Source organism: Terrapene carolina, unplaced genomic scaffold (genome assembly GCF_002925995.2).
Source record: "Terrapene carolina triunguis isolate 2854851 unplaced genomic scaffold, T_m_triunguis-2.0 Scaffold247, whole genome shotgun sequence".
Lineage (NCBI taxonomy): Eukaryota > Metazoa > Chordata > Testudines > Emydidae > Terrapene > Terrapene triunguis.
The window spans coordinates 11,570,359-11,592,062 of NW_020664598.1; the positions used below are offsets into that span (position 1 = coordinate 11,570,359).

At 41.8% G+C, this 21,704-nt stretch overlaps 1 protein-coding gene across 1 annotated transcript in view; it reads left to right on the forward strand.

Moving 5' to 3' along the window:
* The first annotated feature begins 8,494 nt into the window (after positions 1-8,494).
* The window catches only part of HIPK2 (homeodomain interacting protein kinase 2), a 200,184-nt gene continuing 186,974 nt past the window's right edge, over positions 8,495-21,704 (forward strand). The window contains exon 1 of the mRNA XM_026657563.1: positions 8,495-8,907. Within this exon, the coding sequence (XP_026513348.1) occupies positions 8,889-8,907 (19 nt within the window). The 5' untranslated portion in view covers positions 8,495-8,888. The remainder of the gene's footprint in view (positions 8,908-21,704) is intronic.

Consider the following 21,704-nt stretch of genomic DNA (forward strand, 5'->3'; position numbering starts at 1 on the left):
TCCATCAATGGCTATTAGCCAGGATGGTCAGGTATGCAACCCCATGCTCTGAACCTCCCTAGCCTCTGTTTAGCAGAAACTGGGAGTGGATGACAGGAGATGAATCATTCAATGATGGCCTGTTCTGTTCATTCCCTCTGAAGCACCTGGCTTTGGTCATTGTTGGAAGACAGGATACTGGGCTAGATGGACTATAGGTCTGACTCAGTATGGCTGTTCTTTTGTTATGTAAGCATAATCTCCAGTCCATTATCCAAGTCATTAATAAAATATTGAATGGTACTGGAGCCAGGACTGACCCCTCTGTGATCTCACTAGATATGCCCTTCCACTGATAACTATTGTGAGTATGACCTTTCAATCAGCTGTGCACATACCTTATAGTATTTCATCTAGAGCCCATTTCCCTAGTTTGCTTATGAGAATGTCATGTGGGACTGTGTCAAAAGCCTCACTAAAATCAAGGTATATCATGTCTACAGCTTCCCCCCTATCCACTAAGCCAGTAACCCTCTGAAAGAAGGAAATTAGGTTGGTTTGGCATGAGTTGTTCTTGACAAACCCATGCTGGCTATTCCTTATAATCCTGTTATCCACTAGGTGCTTACAAATTGATTGTTTAATCATTTGTTCCGGTATCTTTACAGGTATTGAAATTAGGCAGACTAGTCTATAATTCCCCAAGTCCTCTTTGTTCCCCTTTTAAAGATGGGCTCCCAATCCTGCAAAGACTTAAGCCTGTGCTCTACTTTTTCTGCATGCCAGTTGTTTGCTAATGCTCAGCAGAGAGTAAGTACAAGGTACAGATGTGCAACAGCTGGGCATGTTGGCACTCACAATCCACCTGAAGAGTAGACATCTTTCTACACATGGAAAAATTACCCTCAGTACATTCCATGCAGTCATAGCTCTTCTGTAAGCTGATAGCATTAGGAGGGGGAAAATTTAAAACTGCAGTTGATTCACTGTTAAAAACATATGTGACTGTACATCTCAGGTAAAGTAGATTCCCTCAGCACTTACTTAATGATATTGTTTGTAATTAAATTGTCCATTCCCTTACTGGTTTACAGTTAAAAAGAAAACATCTATATTTCACAGGAAAACCTTGCCTCATCATTTACAAAATGATTTTGCTTTGTTTAATGCTAAAGATTTGGGGCCCAAATCCCATTTACACTTAGATCCCTTTACACTGCTTTCAGTTCCCTTTGCACAACCAGAGCAGTGTAAAAGGTTCTTAGTCTGAGGATATAGCTATACTGCAAAAGAAAATGTGTACTTAACTAGAGTCAGCTAATGCAACAGTGAAGACACAGCAACTCAGCCATTAACTTAGTTTAGCAGCTTGAATTCAACCCCAGGCTGTTGGAGCAGCTAATGTAATGTTATCAGCAAGCAGGATTGAACCTGGGACCTCAGTGTATGAGCTGCTCCTATATGAGCTGAAAGCTAACTGACTATTAGCTAATACTCTAGAGTTGACTCATTTGATCTCTTTCTCTCTCTCTAAGTGGTCTCACTGCCACTAGATGGGACAGAACACCACACCCAAGAGGTGTGTGGGTTACACTAACCTGAGTTGCCAGTTCACTGCTATTTGAACTTGAGTTAGGAAATGTGAGTTAAGAACTCACCTTTTTTTCAATGTAGACATATCCTAAATGAGAATCAGCCCCTTTTGCTTAAAGCACCTGTCTTATATTATGATTTTACATCGTTTCCATTCCAACCTTTTACTACACCTTTTTAAAAACTGCAACTTTTCAAAGAAAATTTAAAAAATGCCCTGAATGGACTTTGCCCTGGTGGTGAGCAGAGAAAGTCAGAACCCATTAATGAACATAAGAATGCCATACTGGGTCAGACCAAAGGTCCATTTAGCCCAGTATCCGGTCTTCCGACAGTGGCCAATGCCAGGTGCCCCAGAGGGAATGAACAGAACAGGTAATCATCAAGTGACCCATCCCCTGTTGCCCATTCCCAGCTTCTGGCAAACAGAGGCCAGGGACACCATCCCTGCTCATCCTGGCTAATAGCTATTGATGGACCTATCCTCCATGAATTTATCTAGTTCTTTTTTGAACCCTGTTATAGTCCTGGCCTTCACAACATCCTCTGGCAAGGAGTTCCACAGGTCGACTGTGCATTGTGTGAAAAAATACTTCCTTTTGTTTGTTTTAAACCTGCTGCCCATTAATTTCATTTGGTGACCCCTAGTTCTTGTGTTATGAGAAGGAGTAAATAGCACTTCCTTATTTACTTTCTTCACACCAGTCAGGATTTTATAGACCCCTATCATATCCCCCCTTAGTCGTCTCTTTTCCAAGTTGAAAAGTCCCAGTCTTATTAATTGCTCCTCATATGGAAGCTGTTCCAAACCCCTAATCATTTTTGTTGCCCTTTTCTGAACCTTTTCCAATTCCAATATATCTTTTTTGAGATGTGGCGGCCATATCTCCATGCAATATTCAAGATTTATATAGAGGCAATATGATATTTTCTGTCTTATTATCTATTCCTTTCTTAATGATTCCCAACATGCTGTTCGCTTTTTTGACTGCTGCTGCACATTGAGTGGATGTTTTCAGAGAACTATCCACAATGACTCCAAGATCTCTTTCTTGAGTGGTAACAGCTAATTTAGACCCCATCATTTTATATGTATAATTGGGATTATGTTTTCCAATGTGCATTACTTTGCATTTATCAACACTGAATTTCATCTGCCATTGTGTGAAAAAATACTTCCTCTTGATTGTTTTAAACTTGCTACCTATTCATTTCATTTGATGGCCCCTAGTTTTTGTGTTATGAGAAGGAGTAAATAACACTTCCTTATTTACTTTCTCTACACAGTCATGATTTTATAGACCTCTATCATATCCCCCTTTAGTTGTCTCTTTTCCAAGCTGAAAAGTCCCAGTCTTATTAATCTCTTCTTATACAGCAGCCGTTCCTTACCCCTAATAATTTTTGTTGCCCTTTTCTGAACCTTTTCCAATTCCAATATATCTTTTTTTAGATGGGGCAACCACATCTGCACACAGTATTCAAGATGTGGGCATACCATGGATTTATATAAAGGCAATATGATATTATCTATCCCTTTCTTAATGATTCCCAACATTCTGTTCGCTTTGACAGCTGCTGCACATTGAGTGGATGAGTTCAGAGAACTATCCACAATGACTCCAAGATCTCTTTCTTGAGTGGTAACAGCTAATTTAGACCCCATCATTACAGTGCCACAGCCTGAACGAGGGGCAAAGGAAGAGCAGCCCACACCACAGTAGCATTAATGTTTGAAAGGGGTAGAAGAGGGCCCCATATCCACTTGAGCAACACTCCCCTGAGATGCTGCTTAGAAGCCCTCTAGTTATCCATGTCTGCAGACAATGCTCAGTTACTGACCTAGGTAAATTACACACACACCTGTTGAGCCAGGACTAGCACCCTGTTCCTCCAGCTCCAAAAACACGGACTTCTCTCATCACTCCTCTAGCTAGCAGGTCCCATATCCTCACTGTGAGCAGCCCTAGCCCTTAGAGGGCATAAACACTCTCCTAGTCTGCCACGGCCCTTCTGCACTTTGTGACAAGCCTCTCCCACTTGACAATGGTCCTCTCTTCACGGCCAAGGAGCCAGTGATGGGAACAACCAGATATCTGTTGTACCTAGGACAGCACCATACCCCACCCAGCAGTGAGCTTACACTGTTGCTAACCCTGCTTCCCCTTCATCAGAGGTTGGCACTCACAGCTGTCCTCCTGCCAGGGAGCGTCACACAACCTGGTGCACATCCTGAGGCGAGCTTTGGCGGTGTGTCTCAGATGGGTCCAGACAGCTGAGATTGTATCCCAGTAGGAACAGATTATTGCTGACCACTCCTCCACACACCTTACCAGGGGCCTATTCGTGATCACCACCTGGCCCCACCAGGAAGTGAGCCCAGAACTCAAAGAGGTGTTGTCTGCCGCTCAGCTACAACACAAATGGCTGCATCCTGCTCTTATTCTACTGCTATGTTTGTGCGATCAGCCTCATCCAAGGGCCATTAAAGTCAGTGAGAATCTTTCCATTGACTTGATCAGGCTTTGCCTCACGCCATGTACCATGTTCTGACCCCATGTATGTGAATGAAACCCTACAACCATGTTTAAAAATGATTATCCCCCCAAAACAACAGATGTGTTACAATATTTTTTTTAGCTTTCTTGCCATTTCTGGGCAGAAAAACATGTTGTATCCATACTTTAGACTAGGAACCTATTACTATTTGTATAATTGTAGCACTAAGAGGCTCCAAGCAGTACAAAGGCAGAGGAAGAGACAGTCCCTGTTCCAAAGGGCTTACAGTCGAAATAGACAAGTCACATAAAAATGATTTTTGATGGGTTGGATCACAGAAACCCCCTTGGGAGCTGCCACCCAATGTACCAAGACTACCCCTGTTCCTGTTTTCCCTGCCAGCTCAGGACCCCAGCACCCTGTCTTGCTGAGCCAGACACTCCCGTCTGCTGCAACACAGACCCAGGGTCTGAATCACTTGTCCCAAAGCTGCAAGTTTACCTGAAAACAGCTCACAGAAGTGTGCGTGTCTTTAGCACTCAGATGCCCAACTCCCAATGGGGTCTAAACCCAAATAAATCCATTTTTCCCTGCATAAAGCTTATGCAGGGCAAACTCATAAATTGTTCGCCCTCTATAACACTGATAGAGAGATATGCACAGTTGTTTGCTCCCTCAGGTATTAATACATACTCTGAGTAAATTACTAAATAAAAAGTGATTTTATTAAATACAGACAGTAGGATTTAAGTGGTTCCAAGTAGTAACAGACAGAACAAAGTAAGTCACCAAGCAAAATAAAATAAAATGCGCAAATCTATGTCTAATCAAACTAAATACAGATAATCTCACCCTCAGAGATGCTTCAGTAAGTTTTTCTCAGACTGGACACCTTCCAGGCCTGGGCACAATTCTTTCCCCTGGTACAGCTCTTGTTGCAGCTCAGGTGATAGCTAGGGGATTCTTCATGATGGCTTCTCTCCCTCTCTGTTCTCTTCCACCCCTTTATATATCTTTTGCATAAGGCGGGAACCCTTTGTCCCTCTGGGTTTCCACCCCCCCTCACTGGAAAAGCACCAGGTTAAAGATGTATTTCAGTTCAGGTGACATGATCACATGTCACTGCAAGACTTCATTGCCCACTTGCCAGCACACACATATACAGGAAGACTAACAGGTAAACACAGCCATCTGCAGACAATGGTCCTGGTTAATGGGAGTCACCAAGATTCCAAACCATCATTAATGGCCCACACTTTACATAATTACAATAGGCCCTCAGAGTTATATTTCATATTTCTAGTTTTAGATACAAGAGTGGTACATTTATACAAATGGGATGATCACACTCAGTAGATTATAAGCTTTGTAATGATACCTTACAAGAGACCTTTTGCATGAAGCATATTCCAGTTACATTATATTCACTTATTATGTTTTTATAAAACCATATAGACTGCACAACGTCACATGATTATCCCCACAATGGGGAAACGGAGGGACAGAGAGAGATGGAGTAATTTGCCCAAGGTCACCCAGAATTTGCGTGGTAGAGCCAGAAACAGAACCAGATCTTCTGAGTCACAGTCCAGTGCCCTAACAAGACCATCTCCCAGACTAAGTATCTCCTGCTATTGCCTTTGAGTCATGCTGGACAAAACTGATAATGCTATTGCCTGGGCAGTTCATGAGGTTCTATGTATATACTATATTTTATTAGTATTATCTATTTGTAAAAGTATCCAGAGCACGGGGGCACTTAGGATAAATTCAAAGCAATCAACATATGAAAATACATAATACAACAAATTCGGATGTGCTTTCCTAACACACACTAGATCTCTGCCTTCTGTGGAAAACCTGTGGGAAGGGGCTAAAGAGGAGAAATACACTAGGAGGGTCCTCTCTGGTGGGCAGGGTTCAGGGCCTGCAAATTTGAGTGGCAGGGTGCCTTCCTAGGCCTGTGAATCTCAGGCATCCGTGGGGAAGGGCAAACTTTTTCATGCAGAGCCTGGAACCATCCCGGAGGGGCCGCTGAAGCCACAGTGGCTAGGTCCCTCTGTGGTGTACCCAGTTTGGAAGGAACCCAGAGGGAGGTAAAACAGGTCTGAGCTCTGCTGTCTCCTAAGGGGAGAGCAGGGGAAAAAATGTAGCAAAGAGTGGTGCCTCTTGTGCTCTAGCCCATCCTGCCCCTAGAAACCACAGAGACACTTCCAGAGGGGGTTCTGTGTGAGGTGGGGAAGGAGATCAGTGTTATTGCAGGGGTGGCCTACATGTGGTGGGGGCCTTGTCCAGGTGCTATATCCAGGAGATGACCTGGGCCATGGGCAGAACTATTTTTTTCTGCCGACACAGGCAAGAATGTGATCAGATCACAAGCTTACTTTCAGAAGTATTTAAATGGGGGGAGAAGGGGCATCCTAAACTGGTGTAAAGGGACACAGCTCCACTGATTTCACTAAAGCTGTGCCCATTTACACCAGCAGAGGATCTGGTCTGGTTATTTTTGTAGTGTTAATAAATCCTAACCAAACGCAGCAATTACCCTGGTCCATCTAGTCCAGTATACTGTCTCCTACAGATGTGGGATAGTCTGTCTCCCAGGATGGTCTTGTCCTAAACCTCAATAGTTAGAAATTGACTTAAGCCTGAAGCAAGAGGTTTTAAATGCCTGTGTATGCATTTAATATCCACATCTGTGTAGCTGAAACTCTCCATACTTAGCTAGTGACCCACAAAGGGAAAGCCCTGAAGATGGCTGCTCTGCTGCATCCAGTCAAAATGCAATCCACTTCATAATTTTGAAAAAAAAAAAAAAAAACCTAGCAAAAGTCCCCTGAGTTTTCAAGTTCATGTGTCATTTTGGCTTTGGCAAAAGTAAAATTCATGCAGAAATCAAGGGCTACAATATAGCTCAAACTGAAAAAAGGGAAAACGGCATTTCCACGTTCACTGACTATTATCCCCTTTTTACAGCTGAGAAAACTGAGGCACAGACTGAGGTGACTTACCCAAGGTCACACAGCAAGGCAGATGCAGAGCCAGAAAAAGAACCCATCCCCCCTAACTTCTACTCCTTTCCCTTCCCTCTGTCCTCTGCTACCCTCCAGAATTATTCCATGTTTGCTTCAGCAGTCCTGAAATGCACCCCACTAGCTGGTGTTCTAGTCAGGAAGCAGGATGCAGAAACAGGTTTATGTAGTAAATATTAGTGACCTAGACAGACAAATGACCTCCAATTATAACAAGAGAGTTGTGGGATTAAGAAGACGGGAACCATGATTTAGGAAATGAGGATGGTGACAATCTGTAATTAAGGCGCAGTGGTGTCCAGGGCCTAGAGTAGGAGACTGCTATTCTTGTCAAAAGAGTTCAACTCCCAGTTAGGCACCTAAATGAAGTTGTTGGGTGTTTAGCACTTATAAAATTCCTGCCACTTCATTTAGGTGCCTAAATGGGAGCCGTTGAGCGCTTGTGAAGATCTGGTCCCAGGCCCCGATCTTGCAAAGAGCTCTGTGTGGGCAGACCCATGCAGGGGTTATTGGACAATCGGGGTCCTAGTTTTTGGTTCCACCTTTGCCATAGAATTTGCTGTCACTTAACCTTTCTGTACCTCAGTTTCCTCACTGGTATAATGGGCATACGGTTATTTGCCTTTCTTTGTGAAGTACTGAGGAACCACTGGATGAAAGATGCTTAGAAAATAAAGGCTTTACCTACAGCATATGTCAACATGCTGATAAATGATTTTGAGAGGACTGGCATTTCCCCAGCAATAACTGAGGGAAAGAGATAGATCTGTTAAAATGAAAACAGGAGGAGGGTCATTAGCTGTCAGTCTCCATAAGTAAACACTTATTTGATATGGTTCTTTAAAATGAATAATTCTGAAAGCAACAATGAATGTTTGTTTTACATGCACCCTCTAAATATTTACACCACAAAACTGGACTTAAATGGGAAGAATGGACTTAAAAATCCCCGGAACTTTTGTCAGAAAAACAGATTGTGAAATGCCTAGAGGGAACAGAAGATTTATTTGGGGAAGGGGGGTGAGAGGTAGGAATTTTCCATGCTATTGTAAAACATCAGCTCAAATTATATGATCCCCACAGCCAGTGAATTGCAAAGCTTCAATCAGCTGCTTTTTTTCTTTTCTGTAAAGAGAGAGAGAGAGGGAGACAGAACTGTTTCACCAACTTCTGTTGACTGTTCCTTTTTTCTCCTGATTGAAATGTGTTGTTAAACAAGATCCCACATAATCTCAGTAGAGGGTTTCTCTCTCTCTCTCTCTCTCCCCTTCTGGGAAACTGCGATCAGTGCCATCGGTATTTGATTATTTGCAAACTCCCTTTGCTTTCCCCCCCCCCTCTGTCTCTGTCTCGCTCTCGCTCTCGCCTCCAATGCAACTTTTGCAGAAACCCCCAACACACACAGACATGTTGAGCTGAGAGCTAGGGGGATCGGCCGAGTCCCCCTTCCCCGACCCCAAAGTCCCAAATCTGGGGGGGGCCTCTAACCACCCCTCCCCCCACCCTTGACCTGTCCACTGTGCATCGACTCTCCCCACACCTCTTCCACTCCCTGCTCCTTTTTTAGGTGGTGTTTTTGTTAGATGGACAGGATCAAGGTTGGATTTTTCTGTCTCCCCCCTGATGAAGTGAGGCGGTGATGCAGGAGGCTGGCAGCTTCGACTATACGGAGAGACACAGGCGCAAGATGGCAGATTTGTATTGAGTTTGGGGGGCTGAGATCTCGCTTCATTTTTTAAATGTTTTAATATTTTTTTTTGCCATGAATAACACATTCTTGCACCGATGGCCCCTATGTACGAAGGTAAGGCAGCGTCTTTTATTTCCTTCCACCCCTCCCCATCCCTGTCCTTTGGCCATCTCTTGGCACCAGGCACCCCTCACCTCCCACCAAAAAAAGAGAAAGAAAATGACCACAGATCTGAAATCAACATTGTAGCACAGCTCATTGTCGATGCTGTGAGGTTAAATTTATGGTTCTGCCTTTTTAAAAAATGAGTATTCTTAGTATTTGACTGGAGGTTGGTTTTAATTTGCTCTCCATTTCTTCCTCCCCTCCACCCATGATTGTCTGTAAAATTCCTCACCCCTCTTTATTTTATTTTATTTTATTTTGATCATTTCGGTCCGTGGTCACGAAGGGAATGGGTGGAAAAGTCCATTTCAGTGCCGAGCCGAACAATGAAATTGACTAAGATTGCCCTGTAATTGCTCTCTCTCTCTCTGTGTGTGTGTGTGTGTATGAAATGTAGTTTAAATTCAAGGGCTGAACACCCTATTCCTTTAACCTGTACTCCAGAAAGCATTTGCTTTGGGGTTTTGCTGATCAACTATATTTTTAGGTTAAAAAATATAGCATATCTAGGCACATATGTCAGGAAAAAAATCTAGCAGCAGACTGTCAGTTCTTTCAGTTTCTACTCAAATCCAACCGGGGATTGCAGTGAAAATTGAAAGTGAACTTTGTTTTTTCCAGTTTTTAAATCTCTCTCTTTCTCTCTCTATCTCTCTTCCTCTCTCGCTCTCTCTCTCTATTTAGGACTCGTGTTTAAAAATAAATCCGGCTTAATTTAAATCACCTAGCGTTGTATTTATGTCCTTCCTTTCCGCTAAACCTCCCCCCCCCCCCTTTTGGGTGGGAATTTGTTAGAGAGCATTTATATAAACTGGATAGAAATCCCCAGTTTATTTTATTTTATACAGAAATGTCTTGACGATCGATTTATAGTAAGGGAGATTTTAATGTCTGGCAGGGGAAGAGGCATGCGGGAAGCAATACTTTATCTGTAGTATGTCTGATAAAACTTATCTGAGAAGAAAATCTAGTATTAGTTGGAGTGTTCTAAATGAACCAGCTTTCCTGACGGTGTAAAGTTACCGATGTGCTTATTGATGGCTAGGATGCTTCAGGGTGGTTTAAAATTGTATGACCTGTAAATAATTTGAACTCTAAAAGAAACAAAGGGGATTGTTTGTAGGCAACAAAAATAAGTATTATTCCAGTCCTTTCTTCCCTGATCCTGAAGAGCATTGGTTTAATGTAGCCATTATTTTTTCCTGCAGTTTGAACTAATGAAAGGCAAATGCAACAGATCTACTGAAAAAAGAGAGTTTGCAAAGCAATGAGGGACATTTATTATTAAACTGTGTCTGTAAAAAGGGGCTACAGTCAGCTGGAACTGTCTGGGGTGTTGAAATGAAATGAAATAATGTTTCTCTTTAAACAAATCCTGAACTCGCCCTCTGCTGGACGCTCAAGGTCTGTGTTAGAAAATAAACTTGCCATTGAATGAAGAACTGTTAGGAGCAGGCTTTGCCCTTCCAAGGGAAAAGAAGTGTCTCTATTTGGAAAGTCTAGCTTTTGAAATGCTCATGTTCATGGTTGGATGTGAGGCTTGTGGCAGTGAGATGCTAACAGAAATCAGTAGAGGCAAGTAGGTGCCCACCCTGCTCTGGCATTGCACCTCAATCCTGACCTGAATGATTCCCTGCTGTTCCTGTCCTGGGCTCCATACTTCCCAGCTGTGTGAGGGCATCCAAATCTTTACCTGCCTCACTTCTCTGCTAGTCTAGATTTGGGGCCCCACAGATGGTAGCACTGCCAGTGCATTTTAATCCTGACCAAATCAGTTCCCTGCTGTTCCAGCACTGGACCTCTTACACAGCTAGTCCAATGCACCTTAGGCCTGTCTTGCATCACAGTGCCTGCTGTCCCTATCCTGAGCCTCTCTCCAACAGAGTCTACTAATCAGGTTGGATTATGCAGTGATTTTGTGATGTAGACTAAAATCCACGGTGGGGTAGGATGAATCTACCAAGATCATGTTCATTTATGATGTCCCCCAGGTCTCCAGAAGAGGGACATTTAGTTTACAGTCCCACTCACCCCCTTGATCTGAGGATAGAATAATGAACAGTGTCTATAGGGGTACAGTGAACATGATTTTTACTTTATCACCTTTGTGGAAAACTGTGCTCATTTCTGTAAATGTTTCATTAAGCATTCTTTCTGCGAAAGTACATGGCACCATCCCCAATTGTGAAATATTATAGGAAGAATGAGTCTAATGGACATCAGCCTGATGGGAGCCAGCATACAGGATTCTTCTCTAGATTCGTGGTGACGCATTGAGGCTTTTAGCGGGAGTTTAGCAGTTACTGCACTCTCACTTCAGATGCTTCATGGCACTTGGGTAATTGAAAAAAACCCAACAACCTATAAAGAAGGCCTGTGTGGAGCCATATATAACAGTCTTGCAGCAGGGAAGGTCCCAAAGCAAAACTTTGCAGCCTATTAAGACATCCCAATCCTTAAAGCTGGCAAATCTGCAACATCCCAACTCTCAGGAGTCAACATAAGGTACAAAGGGGATTGAATTTTGCATTAAAATAGGTTTGTGGGTTGGACTGTTTTTGCAGGGTGGAGGGTTTAATGGATATTCTGTCCTCCCTAATAGTCATGAGAGTTCTTCAGAGTTCCTTGACACATTATAAGGCATGGATGGAAACTTGTATTTACTTGCATGTGGAATGTGAATCTAATCTTAAAAGGAGAGTGTGTGGTTCTGGTCTTTCCTTCTAGAAATGATAGTCTGCATATCACAGGCTCTCTGGAGCCTTCCTCCGGAGCATCAGGTACATTTAGGCCACTGATGGAAGCACAATAGCAGAGGTGTTGGATCAATGCATAGCAGATTATGTATTCCTCATGCCACCTTATCTTAAACCAAACTTTGCACCCTTGCTAATCTGTATCTTATTCCCTGATAACCAGAAACTTCTATGCTCAAACTCTGTTCACTATTTTTTTTAACATCATCTTAATAAAATTGTTAAATCTGTAACAGCTCCTCTGTTCCTATTGTTTGACTCTTGCGCTATCAATGGATCACTATTGTAACACACATACCCCCCCACACCCACCACCACCACCAAAACGGAGGATAGACTATGTGAGAAGATATCTTTCCCAACAGTACGGCTCTTTTACAAAAACATGTTTTTAGAAAATGTGACACCCTAAAGGATTTATTAAACGATTCCAATACATCTCTGTTTAAATGAGCTATGTACAAAGACCTTTCTGAATACTGCTGGCCCAAGTAGCAGCTCTTGTGAGCCATACAGTGCATAATAAGTAAATACATAGGCCCCAGTGACATCAAAGAGAGTTTTGTCATTGACTTCAGTAGACCCAGGATTTCACCTGCCATGTTCCTGTTCTCCAGCCTTTCCTGTTCTTTTTCTTTTTTTAGAACTGAAAGGGTAAAATGAAGGAAATAAAATAGACCGAGCAGAATAAAAATAGAAAGGCAACTAAAACTAACGTTCAGCATCTGGGTTGGTTTTGAGTTGCTTTAATCTTATTGGAGATTGGAGAACATATTGAGCTAAATGCAGGAATCACTGGGTGAGGTTCTATGGCCTGTGTTAAGCAGGAAGTCAGACTAGATGAGCATAACGGTCCTCTCTGGCATTAAAAATCAATTGTCCAGTTTCGGAGTTGGTGTTAGCTGGTGTAGTTCCCCTGGCTTCAGCAGCGCTATCCTGAGTCACACCAGTGGAGCGTCTGGCCCCATGACTCAGAGATGATGGCGTCTCACCCTATATCTAACCGCTGCTCAAATCAGTTGTGATACTCTTGCTGGGTGAAATTCTGCCCTGTGCAGAGGTCAAGCACAAAGCCTGTGCACCACTGAAGTTCCACTCAAGCCCTATTTTAAGGGTGCATAAGCTGGACTTAAGTGGTGCACAGACTTTGTGCAGCCTTCTGCATAGAAGTGAATTCACCTGCCCTTTCCTGGGTGGCTCACCAGCACCTGAGATTGGCGGCCTTCAGAGCACAGCATAAAGGGGTGTTAATTCGCTTTAACCTTTATTTTTAGAATGATTATTGCCTCCTGTTTTGGTGTTATGCTGTTTTGCTTTGCTTATTACTTATCTTTGACAACTTTGTTGCAATTTGCAGTGTATTAATAGCAGCAGTGTCAGTAGTTTTATGTGTGGGTGGCTTATAGAATTAATATCTGTATTTTCTGTAAATTCTACCTAGCCACTACAGGGACATTGATGGAGCTTCATGCTGGCAGAAAGTCTGCCCACAGGGAGCTCCTTGCAGGATCAGGTCATTGGAGGCATGAAATTCTGACCCTGAACATATCTAAGGTCAGATCCTATTTAATTGGCTAGTGTTTTCCCAGAGCTTCTGGGACAGGCACTTTATAGAGGCAACATGTGATCATTTTTAATGGATTAACCGCTGGCACTTTGTGAAGGGTTTTGCCCCAAAACTCCGTGCGCTGAGATAATAACTGAATGGCGCTTGCTGTTTATGAGGTAATAACCATCACCTGAGTTAAATCAGTGCTGGGACCAAAGTCACAGGTTTTTATTAGCTCAAGAGATGGTTGTTTCCAAGATAACAGAAAACCTCCTCCAGTTATAATTATTGTTTTTATCATACTGAAATGTCCAATGATTAAATATTATTGAGATGTAATGGGTGAGAGATGCTGTTTTATTTTCTGAAATGGAAGAAACCCTGTAAGGGCTAGGATAGTGTGGGCCGATAGACAATGCGTTCTGAGGGGAACAGCCACCCAGAACGCAGGAATGTGCACACTGGACACACTTCAGACTTAGGCTGGCTCCTGCATGGGCTTACACATCGGTTTAAGTTAACACAAGTGACAAACCCCATTGACTTCAGTTGGATTCCTCACCTTACATGTGCAGAGTTAAGCACATCCATAAGTGTGTGCAGCATCAGTCCCAAATTTGAAAGTCATGTTCAGTTTGCAGAATAGGGGCTTAGGTGCCTAAAGGTTGACCTTGGGCAAGTCACCATCCCTCCCAGTGCCTCAGTTTCCCCATCTTTAAAATGGGGATAAAGATAGTGACCTCCTTAGTAAAGCTCTTTGAGATCATGGATAAAAAAATACTATATAAGAGCTGGGTAGTATTATTATTCATTATTTTAGGCATCTCAATGATTGCCCTGATTTTCAGAAGTGGTGAGTATCCACAAAACCTAATTAACTTCCATGGGTATTTTGAACGCTCATCACCTCTGCAAATTAGGCCACTTACTTGGAGACTAGGCTTGGATCTAGGTGCCTACTTTTAGTTACCCAAGTTTATAAGTTTGGGCCCCCGCGCAGCTTTGGTTTTCAACCTTTGGCATATGGTAGCTGTGGAGAACCTCTCTGGTAGTCTCCAGAGTGAAGGTTTTTGAGAGCCAAGCCATTGGATGATTGGGGTGTTGGGAGTGGAGGTAAGTCCTTGTGAGAGTCTCTGTGTCTCACAAAGTGGTCCCCCACATGAGAAATTTGCAGAGCCCCTCACTCTATGGTTACTGAAAACTGTAGTTCAGATGTGAGTACAGCATCCCTGTGTTCAGACTCGCAGAGACTATTCCACGTCAGGATGAGGTAGCATGGACCAGTGGTAAGATCAAGTGTCTGGGGAGCTGGTTTGGTGTGTGACCTTGGACCTGACTGTTAGAGTAGGATTTTCCAAAAGCACTCGGTGTTGGCCTTATTCTGCCCCCACTGAAATCAATAGGTTTCTATGCAATAGAGTTAGGCCAGGACTGTGTGTTTTGAAAATTCCACCCTTAATCTATGGCCTTAATTCAGGAAAGTACTTACATATGTGTCTAGCTTTAAGCACATGAGCAGCCCCATTGACCTAGGCTCTGTGCCTTTTAGTCCATTTGTAAATGGACCCACTCACCTTTACTAAGGAATTTGTATACTGTAAGTTCAGTGTATTACTATTATTATTGCTGTCTCTTATTTGTTGCTCTAGTGGAAGATGTATTTACTTTATCCACCTCTTTATTAAGGACCAGTCCAGCTACAAACATTCCTGCATAACAAAAAGAGAGAAGTAAACCCTAATTAGAAAAAAAGAGCCCCTTACCTATTTATATACCTAAATATGGATTTAGGAGCCTAACTTTAGGCATCCTCTTTTGAAACTGTTGGCCTAAAAATTATAGAGATTATTTCAGTTTTTTAACCTTTCTAAAAATCTACATTCAGACCCAAATGATAACTTTCCTCCAAGTCAGCAGCTGCTCAGTTTGTGTGTATATAGCATAGAAAAAGCAAAGGCACTTTATTTCCTGTGAGCATTTACAGCTGACTGGTGGAGAGAGTGGGCCTAATTCTCCTCTCACACCAGGGTAAGGCCCCGATTCATGAAAACTCTTGAGCATGGGTTTAGGCGCCATTCCCGAATATGGATGCTTTTCTTAATTGGGACCTGAACCAAGAGTAATTCCATTAAGGCTAGTGGAGTCACACTGAAGTAAATGAGCTCCCCGTGTTCCAATAGCATGGTGTGAGGTACATTTCCGGATCCACACTTATAACCTTAGAGAATCAAAAGTCAGGGTTAAAAAGAATAAATAAACCCTACTGTTTATTGGTATAATAATAATAATTAATAATAAATTCCCACTGTGCACTTGTGTAGTTCTTTACATGTTCAAAGTATTTTATAAACTGGCTGACGACTCCAGGTGAATTTCAAGCCAGTGGAGGAATGTCAGCCCTGGAGAATGAAGTCCTCTACTTACCTACAATGTGGGTACAAAAAGGGCAGCAGCACTATGAACTTCCCCACGCCCAAGCCCCTTCAGCCAGTTCTGGGCTTGATTCTGATCTCACTGACAACAGGTGTAAATCAGCAGTAATGTCACTTAAACCAATGGAGTCACGCAGGTATAACGCTGGTGTAAGTGAGTTTAGAATCAGGCCCCCATAGACTGAATTCTGAAGTCAGTGGGAGTTTTGCTGAGTTGAGGACTACAGAATTTAGCTCTGTATTTTTACGGTCTCCCCAGCAGTTTGATAATGTAGTAGTGTCTGTCAGGTTCCATTGGACGGGCCATTTGATTAGAAAAGTTGAGCACTGCTTTTAATAACGCCTCTTTCTCTTCCCTGGTCAGCTTCCAGTGTCTGCACTGACATCTGCCTCTAGAAGGAGAATGGGTAAAGAGATCACTTAAGGCTGCCACATTTAAAATGTGATAAAATAGTCACACCACAAGGTGATGATGTTCTGTCAGACCCAATGATATTCCAGGATGCTTGGCAATCCCAGGAAACTCAGGAGGGCAGCAATGTTTCCTGTTCATTACAGTCTTTACACTTAAGGGGATTAGCAAGGCTTGGTCATCTGGAATAACATTTCCACAATGCAGAGCTCCTCACTGAACTCCTCTAAAGACTGACAACTTCATCGGGACATAGTGGCTGTGCTTAAAGGGACATGCCCAAATTTCACACCCCCATCAAAATATCAGCTTTGTTTCCCACTGTGCTCTCCTGATCCTGGAAAACTAGGGAAAGGCAAATAGGTTCACGTAAACTAGGAGCCAAACCTTGGTCCAAAACTTGAACAAAGTTCATTTAGCAACTTCCCTGTCCCGTTATTTTTCATTTTTGTACTTCCTGGCTCCAGCTGGGAATGGAAGCAAAAGGAATGCTATTGCATGAGAAATTCCAATCCCGGGAGATTCCCAATCCAGTTCCACATGATCAAGAAGTTCATATAATCTGGGTAAACTTTGGTGAAGTATTAGAATTTTTGGAGGTTTAATTGATCTGATTCCTAACACTGAAATTCTTGGGGTTCCCCCATCACTACTATTAGCCATTCCAAATCGAGGGCTCAAACACAGAAGCAATTCAAACAGACCCACCGGAAGACCCCTACAATCCCTGAGTGCTGAATTTTTCTGCAATCTTATGTGTGCACATAATGCGGCAAAGGCATGTATGGCTGTCACATAATCTCTCCTTTCCGTCTGTCTGCCCCATTCTCATGATCAGGCCAGGTGATTGAAATGTATAAAAATCTAGAGGTGCATCCAGTGTGTGTGTGTGACTTAGTAAATAGGTGTGCATGGCATGAAAGCTGGATAGCTTTAGACAGCATTGGTCCCAACATTCTCTTTTCTCTAACATCAGGTCAGCTGTACCAATGTATTTGCCATTGTATCAATGAGGCTCTGCTTTTATGCTTGCCTAGGAGGACAAGAAAGAGTCCTTCTTGCTTATCATTTTAGGTTAGTGAGTTTATTGCTATTGGATGTAATCCAATTGTTTTTTTCATAGATTCCAATGCTAGAAGTAACCATTCTGTTCATCTAGTATGATATCCTGTAAAACACGGGCCACAGAACTCCCCCAAAATAATTCCTAGAGCAGATCTTTTAGAAAAACATCCAATCCTGGTTTAAAAATTGTCAGTGATGGAGAATCCACCACATCCCTTAATTGTTTCAATGGTTAATTACTCCCATTGTTAAAAACTTAGGCCTTATTTCCAGTCTGAATTTGTCTAGCTTCAACTTCGAGCCATTGGATCATGTTACACCTTTCTCTATTAGATTGAAGAGCTCATTATTAAATATTTGTTCCCCGTGTAGATACTTATAGACTGTAATCAAGTCATCCCTTAACCTTTTCTTTGCTAAACTAAATAGATTGAGCTCCTTGAGTATATCAGTCTGAGGCATGTTTTCTAATCCTTTAATCCAGTGATACTCAGAGTGAGGCTTGCAAGCCATAAGTGGCTCTTTAATGTGTCCCCTGCGGCTCTTTGGAGCATATAATATTAAAACACTGTGTGATTTAATTATTAACCAATCTAAGTTATTAACCAATCAGATGCTTTTACTATGTTATTAATCAATTGCAGTTGATACAATAATAATACTTGGTCAGTCATTTTGCTGTGAGAATAATATATTTCCCCGTCATACTGTTTAAATATGAATATATAGTACTATAGTAAATGAAACAGTGCATTCAAACTACTATGGCTCTTTTGAATAATGTTGATTGCTGATTTGGCTCCTGAACCACTGAAGTCTGAGTATCACTGCTTTAATCATTCTTGTGGCTCTTCTCTGAACTGTCTCCAATTTCTCAACATCCTTCCTGAATTGTGGGAGCCAGAACTGGACACAGTATTCCAGCAGCAGTCACACCAGTGCCAACTATACAGGTGAAATAACCCCTCTACTTCTATTCAAGATTCCCCTGTTTATGTATCCAAGAATTGCATTCACCCTTTTGGCCATCACACTGGGAGCTCATGCTCAGCTTATTGTCCCCCATGATCCCCAGATCTTTTTCAGAGTAACAGCTTCCCAAGATAGAGCCCACATATCCTTTAAGTATGGCCTACATTCTTTGTTCCTCGATATACACATTTACATTTGGCCATAGTAAAATACATATTGTTAGATTGCATCCAGCTTGCTCCTAGCAATTCCGATTGCTCTGTATCAGTGCCCAGTCATCTTCATTGTTTATCACACCCTCAATTTTTGTGTCATCTGTAAACTTTATCAGTGATGATTTCATGTTTTCTTCCTGGTCATTAATAAAAATGTTAAATAGCACAGGGCCAAGAACCGATCCCTGCAGCACCCCACTAAAAAACACACTCGTTTGATGATGATTACTCATTTACAGTTACATTTTGAGACCAATCATTTAGCCAGCTTTTAATCCATGTAATGTGATCCATGTTAATTTTATATCTTTCTAGCTTTTCAGTCAAAATGTCATGTGGTACGAAGTCAAATGCCTTACAGACATCTAAGTAGATTACATCAACACTGTACCATTATCAGTCAAACTTGTAATCTCATCCAAAAAAAAGATATCAAGTTAGTTTGACAGGATCTATTTTCCATAAACCCATGTTGATTTGCATTAATTATATTACCCTCCTTTAATTCTTTATTAATCAAGTCCCAGATCAGCCGCTCCATTATCTGGCCCAGGATCAATGTCAGACTGACAGGTCTATAATTATCTGGTCATTCCATTTAAATATTGGCACAATGTTAGCTTTCTTCCAGGCTTCTGGAACTTCCCTGGTGCTTCAAGACTTATTGAAAATCAACGTTAATGGTCCAGCGAGCTCCTCAGACAGCTTTTTAAAAACAACTTATCTGGACCTGCTGACTTAAAAATGTCTAACTTTAGTAGCTGCTGTTTAAAATCCTTGTGGACTGGAAAGAGTGTTAGCATATTATATGAGTACATCACTTGTTTCCCCCCACCAAAATACAGAACATAAATATTTATTGAACACCTGTGCCTTTTTATTGATATTTACAGATAATTCTGCCATTTCTGTATCGTAGAGGACCAATGCCACTGTTAGGATTCTTTTTGTTCCTAGTATATTTTAAAAATTCCTTATTGTCCTTAACACTGCTGGATATAGATTTAGTCTTGTGTTCTTTTGCTTCCCTTATCAATTTTCTGTAATTCCTAGCTTCTTATTTATATTCATTACTATCAACTTCCTATTTTTTCTGTTTGTTGTATATATATATATATATATATATTATTTTTTTACAGCTGCCTTCACTTGCTTACTACACCATGTTGATTTTTTAACCAATATGGCTTTCTTCCTCAATTGTGGGACTGTGGCTTTTGGGGCATCTAGTAAAGTAAAGTTCTTAAACAATTCCCGATTATTATTTACATTTTTTTTCTGTTAAAATTCTTCCTTCCAGATGATTGGCTCATTTTGTTTTCAGCTGAGTAAAATTGGCCCTTTTAAAGCACCAAGGATATATATCCCTAGTCTGGACTACATTCTGCTTGCACAAGTCAAGATCATTGGTTGGTTTGAACTTGAGTAAATGGTGGGTTCTCTGGAATTTGAAGTCTTTAAATCAAGATTTGAGGACTTCAGTAACTCAACAAGAGGTTATGGGCCTACTACAAGGGTGGGTGGGTGGGTGAAGTTCTGTGACCTGCAATGTGCAGAAGGTCAGACTAGATTATCATGATGGTCCTTTCTTGTCTTAAGTCTATGAGTCACTTGTACCTAAGTTACTATTAATTTCTAGTTCTGTGATCAGTCCCTCTTTATCTGTCAAGACAAGGTCTAATATAGAATTCCCCTGTCTTGGCTGCAACACTTTTTGAGTTAGGAAATTCTCATCTATAATGTTCAGAAAGGATGTTTTAGTACTGGGTGCATGAGATCTCCAGGATATGTCACTCATATTGAAGTCCCTCAGGATAGCACGTTTTTTCCTACACATTATAGATAGGTGTCAAAGGAGCTGGTCATCCTGTTCCCTAGTGTCATTTAGCAGTTGGTAGCAGACACCAACTAATAGCCTACGTGGTGCTTTATCTGTTAGGACATTGTCCCATAAGTATTCAAGAGCATTTTCTTCTGAGTTATCAGTGTCTTGGAAACAGGTTCGGAAACAGCTTCTCTATTTATTTCTGATTAAAGATCAAAAGGACCCATAAGATGGCAGCCAACCAACAAGATCCCTACCGATCAGTCATATTGTTACAGGTGCATTATGCCAGCACTTTTGACGGGAGTTCTGAAACACACACAGTGTAGTGGTGTGAGGGAGACCCAGCCTCAATCAGTCAGGCTGAGAGAATATCCTGCACAAGGAAACTTGCAAAGCATTTCTGAGAAAAACTAGTTTTTGAAAATGCTTAAACAGCTTTGCACAGATGCTTTTTGCTTCTTGGGGCAAAAACTGTAAACACTTTTTTATTTTGAAAATGATTGGCCAAATTCTATTCCCAATTACAGCGCCATCAGCGCCACTGGTTTGTTTATTTTCCATTTCACATTTGTTGTTCCTGGAATGTCTCCTGCTCAGCAGCTGTTTGTAGGTGTCTTTTTCTCTCCCATCATAATGTACCTTTTCTTCCTGTTCAAGGCATCCATAATCCTCTCTTTGTGACATCATAGTTGTTTCCGTAGCAACAGATTATGATACTAGAACAGAGGATAATGTCAAACAGGAGGAGGAAGAGATAAATTATGGTGTGTGTGTGTGTGTGTGTGAGAGAGAGAGAGAGAGAGTTCATGATTATATATTCCTACATATATTCCAAGGGTGCTGTCTGTCTGATTTCTTTTCTGTCTTACTTTCCTTTGAAAGGTAGAAACCCCTCCTGCCCACACACACAGTGGATAGCACAATATGTGCACATGTTATGGGTCAGCTCAGGTCTGGTTTGCTGTGCTTTATTCTTGATATCAGCGATAGCCTCTCCTGCGTGTCTCCTGAAGGTGCATCTACACTAGGAAAAATTGGAAGCATAATTCACCACTGATGCAGCTTCACAATCATTATAACTATTTGTTCTGTGTATTACAATAGCAGCTAAGGATGTAAATCAAAGGTAATTGTGCTAGGTAATGTACACAAAGAAGGCAAGTATCTTTCCCAGATAGCTCACAATCTCATGTCAGAAAGGACACAACAGGTGGCCACATCAGACAAACAGACCGTGTGTGGTTGGGAGATAAGGCAACAGAATGAACAGTTGTAGCAGAAATACAGACATCTCACCAGTGGTAGAAATGGTGGACGTTTCAGTGTAGACAGGGCTCAGATCTTGTTACCACCAGCACTTCTGGTCTAACCCACTAGGGCCACAACAGTGGTAAATATGTCCGAGATCTGTCTATACTTTAGCTTTCACCGGAACTATTGCTGGTGGCGTTGCACTGGTGGTGAATTAGGTACCGGATTTTTGGCAGTATTGATGCACTTTTGGTGGCTCAAGAACA